The sequence below is a fragment of the Thermobia domestica genome, chromosome 7, assembly GCF_964235325.1.
Source record: "Thermobia domestica chromosome 7, izTheDome1.hap1.1, whole genome shotgun sequence".
Taxonomy (NCBI): domain Eukaryota; kingdom Metazoa; phylum Arthropoda; class Insecta; order Zygentoma; family Lepismatidae; genus Thermobia; species Thermobia domestica.
In genome coordinates this window covers 279,262,118-279,273,467 of record NC_137460.1, presented here as the reverse complement: position 1 = coordinate 279,273,467, position 11,350 = coordinate 279,262,118, and the positions used below count along the sequence as shown (strand labels likewise).

General features: G+C 34.1%; 1 protein-coding gene across 1 annotated transcript; it reads right to left on the bottom strand.

Moving 5' to 3' along the window:
* Positions 1 to 2,725: 2,725 nt before the first annotated feature.
* On the bottom strand, positions 2,726 to 3,733 carry LOC145689753 (E3 SUMO-protein ligase ZBED1-like). Its single transcript, XM_081763951.1, has one exon. It carries the CDS (start codon positions 3,731 to 3,733, stop codon positions 2,726 to 2,728), a length of 1,008 nt encoding a protein of 335 aa, XP_081620077.1.
* Between the last annotated feature and the right edge of the window lie 7,617 nt (positions 3,734 to 11,350).

The window sequence follows — 11,350 nt, the reverse complement described above, 5'->3', positions numbered from 1 at the left end:
ACATACATAGTTGATTCCGTAACTAGCTGATAGTAAATAGTTTTTCATAACGTAAGCCTTGCATAATGCTATTACACACAAATATTAACTGTTATGCCATGCTATCTTTTTTTAATACATAAAAAATAAACTTTCCTTAGTGTTAAATGTATTTTGTATTACTATAAAGAAGAAATAAAAATATAATAGAGCTAAATTAATGGAGAATTGAAAATAGAATATAAGAAACATTCATATATTTATAATAATTGTAATTAATATTTGTAAAAAACAGTGGAGAAATAGACAATCTAGGTTTCAACACAAAGTAATAATGAAATGCCATATCAATAGAATTTTAATCCTCTCATGTTTCTTTAATTTAATTTTAAAAAACCCTTAATTTTAGTTTCTACATTTAAAAAAAAAAACTATCATAATCGCATAGTAGCGGACTGTTACCCTTATAATCTACCTGTTCATATGATCAATAAAACAAATAAACAAACAAAAAAAAACCTTATTCTGTTTAAAGATATTGGTCAATGCTACTTAAATTTCGTATAAATTTCCATTGATTAGAATATACATTATTACAATTAATTTACAAAAATTAAAAAATATGCATTACCTCAAATCCTATACTATCATTATTGATTCAAATATACATTATTACAATTAATTTACAAAAAGGTAAAAAAAAAATATGCATTACCTCAAATCCAATACTATCATTGTACACCTTGTTTAATGCTTTTCGGAACATGGTACTCAGTTATAGAACGAAATAATATCGTATATATTTGATGGTTGCCATTAAATCTGATTGTATGTGTAAATTAGTTCTACTACAAAATTCTACTTTTGAAAATAAAAATAAATTCAAATAGCATTTTTCAGTCTGGTTATTTTACTTGGATATACATAAAAGATAGAATGAAAATGTACGTTAACTACAAATTAAAATAAAAACTACTTATCACTATTAAACATAAGGAAATTTTATACAAATAACATAATAATAATAATATACATTACACATATTTAACATGTAACATTAGAAAACTAAGGGAATGTTATACTGTACAAACGACATTTTAAATACGAAATATTATGAATCTTATGAACTATATCAATTGAAACATTTGTTCAAATAATGTATTAGTTGAAACATTTTTGTATTATTAACGTTATGAAACCTAAAAAAATGTTATTTTAACAATATGTAGATACATCTATACAGTTATGACACTAGTAACTATACCTTTCTCAGTAGCTTAACTCTTTTAAGATTTATAGCGACTTCTGTTACTATGGCGTAGTATCGCCTTTGACCGTTTATTTAGGTTCTATAATAAGTATTTAAGCCGTTTTCTTATTGGTCAAGTCAATGATGGCCCTAAGAACACCCCAGATGCGTTTTGGAACCGGATGATCAACTTGGCGGCGCCAAGTGGGGGCGGAGGGGCGTTTTTCCTTTTTTCTTAAGGCAAGTTAAAAAAAATCACGTCTTTATTTTTCAAGATATCAGATTGAAACTTTACATATGAATTATGTGTACCTCTGCAAATTTCTTCTGAATATATATATTTTTTGAGATCCCTACGTGAAACCGGGCCTGGGGCCGAGGGAAGCAAGTGTTCCGAGAGGGCGATTTTTTAATGAAAAATTTCCGGTTTTCCCCGATTTTTCCGGTTCAGGTGTATGATACGGACATGTAAATCGTACCGTTGGAAAGGGCTCGATATACCAAAGAAAATGAGCCATGACTGTTGCACAATATATATATATATATGTGTGTGTGTGTGTGTGTGTGTAAATATAGGCCTATATAGGGCCTAAATTCAGACTTTCAACAATTTTTTCCGCCCTTTGTTTTCAAGATACAAGATTGAACTTTTGCACACGTATTATGTATATACATAAGAAAAAAGCTTCAGATCTCTACATAAACGCAGGCCCGGTTCCGAGGGGCAAAGTGTTTTGGCTGGATTTTTCAAAAAAAAAAAAAAAAAAAAAAATTGCGGGTTTTTCCCGAATTTTACGGTTCAGGTGTATGATACGAACATGTGAGTAGTACCGTTGGAAAGGGCTCATTATACTGAAGAAAATGGCGTTTGAACCATGACTCTTGGTCAAGTAGTAATAAACAGTATATTTTTGAAGTACAGTATATATATATATATATATACTGTATATATATATATATATATATATATATATATATATATATATATATATATATATATATATACGAAAAGAATGGATTACCTTCAGACTTTCAAAATTTTCTCCTGACCTTAGTTTTCAAGATACAAGATTGAAATTTTGCACACGTATTATGAACACAACAACGTATTTTATAAAATAATAATTCAGATCCCTACGTGAACCCAGGCTTGCGCCAGAGGGGCGCAAAAATTTTTTTTCGAAAAGTCTCCCGCTTTTTCCGTTTCCGGTGTATAATACGCACAATCGAGTGGTACCGTTGGAAAGTATGCTTTATCCTAAAACAGAAAACGAGGTATGAACCATGATCCTACGATAAATAATAAGGAAGCAGTAGCTGTAAAAGTATAAAATAAAGTATAAAGTATAAAATTTACCTGAGAAAGGGGAAATCCTAAAAGAGTTAAATTTATCGCACCTTTAAAAGTCAGGTATTGATTTATGAATCCCCTGTTATACTAAGTCAATAATGTGAAACAATGAGAACATTTAGCTTATATTAAATAGCATTTTAAAATTATTTTGGGACAATAGCTTTGTTCATGGACAGAAATATTAACTGTTCAGCATGCTCAGCGGTAAGAGATGCTCTATAATCTGTCACTACATTGCCACCACAGTTGAAAACTCTCTCACTTGGCACGCTCGTAGCAGGAATACACAAATATTTTCTCGCTAATTTTGTTAATCTTGGAAGATGGTGGGAATGGCTATTCCACCAAACTAGTTTCTCTTCCTCCAAATCTGCATCCCCAAGACTTAGGTATCGGTTTAATTCTTCTATTTGACTGTCTTCTTTATCGTTCCTGTCACCAAATTTCCTTCGTTTTAGGTAACTGTCAAATCCTTTAGTACCAACATTCCCTCGATCATGTTTTTTAGGACTTCCTGCTGGAATAAATCTCAACTCATTCAGTACTCTACCTTTTATTATCTCAGTATCTTCACCCAAATGATCTTTAAACCTGGGATCTAAGAATGTACACATTTTCAACAGTATTCTGCTTTCTTCATCCTCCTCGTATCGGGATTGCAACGGAGATAAAATTTTCATTTTCATGCTTCTTTCAATTTCTTTGAGTGCTGCTTCTAACATCTGTTCACTATCTTCTTTTTCAGTCAAAGAGTCATACAGCGAAAAATGTGTTTCCTGTTTACTTGCTTCGTCTTGTTGTGATGTATCTTCTATCTGTTGAGATTCTTCGATTTGAAAATCTTTTAAGATTTGTTCATATAATGGCCATATGCCCGACGCTGTAACCGATGTTTCAGCTGACATACTGTCACAAAGCATTTGTAAGGGCGATAATAGGGTCATGATCATATTTAATAATTCTATTTCTTTGTTCTGAAGGATAAGGTTTTTATGTTTTGTTCGGGACAGAAATTTTGCTATTGCTTCTTGATTTGTTAAAGCTACCTGTATCAAAGGAAGAGTAGACCACCACCTTGTTGGCGTGCATGACGGAAGTACTTTGCGCGGGAGGCCTAATGCATCTTGCTCTTCTTGCAGCGCACGTCTCATTTTGCTGCTGCGACTCGTAATTTGTCTAACAAGTAAGTTTACGAAGTTACCTAATAACTTCATTGACTGGATGTAGCTCAAGGGCTTTGTTCACTCCAATATTTAAAGTATGACCGAAACAGCTCAAATGTTGGAAATCACTCAAGTCAACAATGGCCTTTACAATATTGGCACTACTGTTGTTACACAACGAACATTTTCAGTTGGTATTTCCGACATATCTATACTAAAATATAAAGCCTCTAATAGATTAGATTTCGGAAAATCGGAATTCCGGAACTTTATCGCAAATATCGGAAGTTCGGAATTCCGGAATCTTGGAACACGATCCGAAATTTCGGAAGATCGGAATTCCGGAATCTCGAAACAAGATCTGTAATTTCGGAAGATCGGAATTCCGGAATCCAGAACACGATACTAAATTTCGGAAGGTCGGAATTCCGGAATTTTTAAACTCCATCGGAAATTTCTAAAGATCGGAATTCCGGAATTTTCGGAATTCCGGGATCTCGGAATTTCGAAATTCCGGAATTCCGAGATTCCGAAAATTCCGGAATTCCGAGATTCCGAAAATTCCGGAATTCCGAGATTCCGAAAATTCCGAAATTCCGAGATTCCGAAAAACGGAATTCCGAAAAATTCCGGAATTATCGACATTCCGAATTCCGGAATTGAAATCTCAATTCCGAACACCCCTAGTTAGGAGATGAGCGCTGCAATGGAGGTACTCGTTTTTGCGCTTCGTTATAAGATAATTTTTCCAATACCATGAGTTGATTAATGCGCTCATGTCGTTTCCGGGCCGGGCAGGTGCGTTCAGTGGCTGCATGCGGTCCGTGACAATTGATGCAGCAAAGTGGCTTGGTGCAATTGTTAGTATCATGTGAATCTCCACATTTAGCGCATATTGTTTGTTTGGAGCGGCACCCAACTTTACGGTGTCCCAGGCGGAAACAACCCCCCCCAGCACTGTTTGACTGAGGGAATATACGTTGCTACTCGAAATTTCGAATAATAGAGCGAGCATTCCTCTGGCAGATTTTGAGAGACAAAAGTAAGTACCACTGTGGTGGTGGGGACGAACTCATTATCGTGCCGGCGATGAATGCGGCGGATATGCGTTATTTCTGCCCTACTTTTTATATCTGTTTTGAGTTCGGCATCCGTTATGTCAGTGTCCACCCCTGTGATCACGCCAACGGAATGTGTGGCGTAGGTTGGTATGTATGCTTTCCATCCGTTTCCTCTTAGAATCGGGTTAGTCAGAAAGTCATTAGCTTGCTGTCCGGTATAAAAAAGCACTTTAATTAGATTTCGTCCCGTAGGTTGAAAGGATTTTATTCCTGGAACCTTATTGTGAAATAGTAATCTACCCAGACTTAAGGGGTGTTTTCGCCCAATATTTGGATTGGTATTAGAAGAATGATCAGATGTCACATGCACTACGAAATCAGGAAAGTGATGGTTTTGGTACAGATTCACCGGTGGTATAGTTTCAACGGTGACCTCTGTCGCTATAGGGATTGCAGAATCAGCAAATGTAGTGTCTGAGGGAGGGTCCGTGACCATGGAATGTGCAGGAGGAGGGTCTCCTCCCGATTGTTCAGCCATAATTAACACTTCCCTATATCATATAATGTGTAATATGAATGATATGTATCACTGTCACAAATAGAACAAATTAAGGAAACACGTCAATTAATAACACTCAGCACTTCACTCGCGATTATGTAATCACTCGACTACACAGTACCACGCGCGAAAAACAACTTCCTTCTAGTCTTGACTTGTGAATTCAACATAGCGAGCAAGGAATGCTGGTACCTTTGATAAACAAATGACGGTTGATGTAGCGATGCTAATAAGCAATCTCACACACTGGACATCATAAATTTCAAATTTTTAACAAATATATTTCTTTGGTGCTGCTATAATTAGTATAATGATTGGTAATAATGCTACTACGATACTCTCGTGAGAGAATTTATTCAACATTCGATAAAATATTCTGGAAATAATTCTAAAATATTGCATGAAAACATTTCATTTAAGTTACAGGACAAGATAACAAACACATTTCCATACAAAATTAATAAGAGTTTTAAAAATATTTCTTATATTACAAACGAATTTATTTTTAAAATATTAGAAATATTTTAAAAATTATATTTCATATGTTTTCTTGTAACAATAGAAAAGAATGTAAATGACATGTTGGAAAACATTTTGTTCTGTTTATAGGCCTATTCTGTTTCCTTTATCATGTATGTAAAACATTTTTTGTGTTACTTCGAAAACATTTTCTCTCTCAACTAGGGGTAAAATTACGGGGGGACGCCGCCCCCACCTCGAGAAAATATATACGGCGTCTACCCAGTTCCTAAAAAAATTGCAATGGGCAAAGATAGGCAGGGGGAACGGCGTGACGTCATCCGCTACCTACCGTCCCCCAACCTTTTCAGATCCACTTTTACCCCTGCTCTCAACATTGAAAACATATTACATTACATTCAACACAATATTTCTATTACAATTTGTGAAAATTTTCCATACATTATTTTCCTACTAACGTTCTAAAAATGCACATCCTGTTCAGTGGCATATTTACGATTTTGTTTCGTGGAGGGAATCTTTGCTAACTTTATTCCTGAAAATGTGAAAATTGTGCAGGATGTTTCATTTACTTTAATATAGTAAAACAATTTCGGGGGGAGGCTTAAGCCCGGAAAGCTTATTTAACGCCACGGCTTCCCGTAGTTCATTAAATGTTCTCGAAACACATTTTAAAAAATAGTTCCGGTATATATTTGGGATACTTCTCAGATATAACAAGGAATATGTTTTCTCCAGTAACGGAAGAGTATATTCTGAATTCATGTAAAAATGTTTCTATAATAGACCTATATCAGAAAATGTTGTTCACTAAAGACACAAAATATCTTCCAAAACACAATGGAAAACATTTTCTATTCACTGTTACCTGTTTTAAAGTTTTATATTCAAAATTCCATAAAATATTCTGGAAATAATACTAAAATATCATACGAAAATATTTAGTTTAAGTTATAGGAGAAGATTACCAAAATACTTTTGTAAAAATTAAGTAAACCTTTTTAAAACATTTCTGAAAAATATTTCTTATATTACGAAATAATTTATTTTTAAAATATTCTAAATGTTTTTAAAAATATATATTTAATACGTTTTCTCGTAAAAATAGAAAATATTACAAATAACGTATTAGAAAACATTTTTTAAATATGTGGAATATATTTCGTTTGATTGTTTTCCGTATCATATATGGAAAACATTTTTAGTATCATTTCGAAAATATTTCCCTTCTCAACAGTGAAAACATATTAAATTAGATCCAAAACAATATTTCTAATATATTTTGTGAATATTTTCCTGGTTTTACTTTCCGGCAAACATTCTCAAAATGTACTCCAGGTAATTTCTAAAATGGTTTACAAACGTTTTTGGGAAAATATTTTCGGGAAATATTCGGAATACATTGGGGAAACCAGCATGGAGTAGTAATGGCCCCACTTGGTCTCACTTTGGACTTTGACCCCGACCTTGGTGACGTCATAGGTCAAAGGTCAATGACCTTGGCCCGGGGTCAATGACATAGGGGTACCTAGGAACACCCCCTCTAAATTTTGGCAGGGGTACCTTGGCCCACCCCCTAAATTTTGGCAGGGGTACATAGGACCACCCCCCTTAAATTTTGGAAATTGCCAAATCTAAAAATTTGGTATTGTAGCCTAGGACCATAGTATGTACCTTTATCAGTATTGGATGTCTATGTCGTTCCCTTTCATGGGTAAAAAATTGCCAAAAATTCAAATTTCGGGGGTTTTTGACCTAATTTATCCCCTTTGATGAGAACATATGGGTATATTAATGCACCCCTTGAAAAATTTGGGAGGGGTATTTTGGCCCACCACTTAAATTTTGCAAATTGACCAATTTAAACATTGGGTATTATAGTACAGGACCCTAATATGTATTATGATAAATTTGGGTGGTCCACCTCATTTCCTTCTAGGGGTACAAAATTGCCAAAAATATAAACGTAAGCAATACGTTATACCACGTGTTTGGTTTTTGGTCGATTTTATCCCCTTTGATGAGGTGTTATTATCCTATATAGTTATATGGTCATGTATAGGGGTCCATTCCCTTTCATAAGATATGGGTATATTTGTGCATCCCTTTAAAAATTTGGGAGGGGTACGTTGGCCCACCACCTTAAATTTTGGAAATTGCCCAATTTCAACATTTGGTATTATAGTACTGGACCCTAACATGTATTATGATAAATTTGGGTGGATCACCTCGTTCCCTTTTAGGGGTACAAAATTGCCAAAATTTTAGTACAACCACGTGTTTGGTATTTGGTACATTTTATCCCCCTTTGATGAGGTCCTATTACCTTATATGGTTATATGGTCATGTATAGAGGTCCATTATCTATCATAAGACATGGGTACATTGGTGCACCCCGGGAGGGGTACCTTGGCCCACCCCTTAAATTTTGGAAAATGCTCAATTTAAACATTTGGTATTATAGTACAGGTCCTCAATATGTATCATGATAAATTTTGGATGGTCCACATCGTTCCCTTTTAGGGGTACAAAAATTGCCAAAATATAAACGTTGTACCACGTGTTTTGTTTTTGGTCCATTTTATCCCCTTTGATGAGATCCTATGATTACAAGGGGTCCATATCCTATCATAAGACATGGATATATTGTTGCACCCTTCTTAAATTTTGGCAATGGGGGTCCACTGAAATTGTCCAATTTAAGCATAGTACAGGACCTCAATATGTTTCGGTGGTCCTATTGTCCAAATTTTAAGTACAACCACGTGTTCGGTTACTGACTCAATTTATCCTATTTGATAAGGTATGGACGGTATCTCATTTCAATTTGGTAGTACCCTTCGGGTGTAGTACGGTCACGTGATCAATGATTTGGTTTTGATGCGCGACGAGGTCCCTGGTCAATGTTCTCTAGGAATTAGCTGGAAACTTTGAACAAGATTCTTGGCATTTAAAACTTTCTTTTTTTCAACTTTTCAAACTAAAAAAATCAAAACAAAAAATTGAAAACAAAAATTTCCAAACAAAAATGTTCAAACAAAAAATTTTAAACAAAAAATTCGAACATTTTTTAAACTTAAATTTCAAACAAAAAGTTTTTTAGTTTGAAACGAAAAAATTTTAAACAAAATTACAAACGAAAAATTTTAAAAATTTAAAAAAAAAATTACAAACAGAAAATTTCAAACAAAATATTTTGAAACAAAAATTTTGAAACAAAAATTTGAAACAAATTTCGAAACGAAAAATTTTCAACAAAAAAAAATTGAAACGAAACATTTTGAAACAAAAAAATTTTTGAAACAATAAATTTACAAACAAAAAATTTGAAAAAAAATTGAAAACAAAAAATTTTCAAACAAAAATTTTTGAAACAATTTTCAAAACAAATTTGAAACGAAAAATTTTTCAAATAGAATTTAAATCAAACAGTGATCAGCTTTCACGGTTAACCGTTAAACTTTATCCGGTTTTTAACTATTCGATTAACAAATAAACGGTTTTCAACTATTCGATTAACAAATAAACGGTTTTCAATTATTCGATAAACAAATGAACTGTTTCTTTCCTTTTCACACCAGTGAGTGCAGGAATTTACAAACTAAAACAAAAAGAAAATTTGTACTCTCTTTAAATACGCATCATTTTTGAAACAAGGTGTTAGTGTTCATCATGGATACACAATGGAAACATCCATTTACCTGTATTCTCGCAGGGCCTAGTGGGTGTGGAAAAACGTATTTTGTGAAGCGATTACTGTCACATCTCCCAACCATGATCAATGCAAAATTTCGTAAGATATATTGGTATTATGCAGAATGGCAAGACGTGTATGCAACAATGCCAGTTCCAGTAGAATTTCACGAAGGACTTCCACGAATGAAAGATTTTCAGCCTCAAGATGGACCACATTTGATTATTATTGATGACCATATGCGAGAAGTGAATAGTGATATTGTTGATATGTTCACAAAAGGATTACATCATCGAAATATTAGTGTGATTTTTATAACACAAAATGTATTTCATCAAAGTAAAGCAAATAGAAATATGAGTTTAAATTGTTCGTATTTGGTGTTGTTTAAAAATCCACGTGACAAGTCACAAATCAAGCATATGAGTTATCAAATCATGCCTGAGCATCCACTGTTTCTACAAGAAAGTTATGCAGACGCAACAAGAAATCCACATGGTTATTTACTGATGGATCTTAAACAAGATACACCCGATGAAATGCGATTTCGTACAAATATTTTTCCCGACGATTTGCATCATTATGTTTACGTACCAACAAAACATGTTTAAATTATTGTGCATGTGAAAAGAATGATTTAGTCTGTCACGATGTCTCCTACAGTGAAACACGCTGATCTGCTACGTGCTCTGCACAAAGCTAAACCAAGATTGCGTAAAGCTATTATTGCCAATACAGACGCTTCATTAATTCATAGTATTTGTGAATGTTGTTATAATGTCTTAAAAGGCAATGTTCCACTGACAAGTGCGCAGAAGTCAAGATTAAAGCGTTACAAGAACACGCTCCGCTATCTGGTGGACAATACAAAATCATTGGATAAAAAGAAGAAACATTTAGCCGTACAACAAGGAGGATTCTTACCTGCATTACTTGCACCTATTGTAGGAAGTGTGTTATCCAGTATTTTGTTTAAACAATAAACATCATGGAACATAGCAAGAAGATGGTTTTAGTGCCACCAGAAATGCTTCAACGAATGCATGCATCATCATCCCGTGCGAGTGAAAATCGAGAATCTAATCTCGATCGTGAAATGCAATCCATATTGAATACATCGTATCCAAGTGATGAAGAAAAATGGAATCAGTACAATAGAATATTACAGAAATATCTTTATGTGATACGTAAACAAGAAGAACCAATACCACTTACAATTACATCAATGAAACCTGATGGTGACGTCCCGAATGTTGACGATAGCACGAAACAAGAAATTTTAGCCGCAATACCACAAATGTATCGTAAGAAAGCCGAACTACTATTCCGTCGTTTAAAACAAGATGACGCAATTACGTGGGATCATAAAGGAACAGTGTACATCAACGATAATAAACTACAAGGATCCAATATTGTAGATTTAATGTGCCCTGTGACTCGACCGAGGAAACATTCTAATCCTCAAGGCTGGGAATTGTTTTGCAACTACCTTGCATCGTCAAACACACCTCAAGAATTGATTGGTAATCCACGAAGATTAAACTATATTGTCAAGCATAATAGTACAACAGCATCTGAAGGATCTGCACCACCAAAACCGGCACCTGAATTATTTTCTTCCGGAGAAGAAGAAGAAGAAGAAGATGATGATGATGTTTTAGAAGTCCGACCAAAAAGAAAACGTATCATTCCACAATGGTCAACGTACAAACCATGAACAAAAAGTTGAAATCCATTTATTACAATCCAGCACATCCTGCATCGTTTTCTACTGCAAAGAAATTATGGCAAGCCACAGGAAAATCTATACC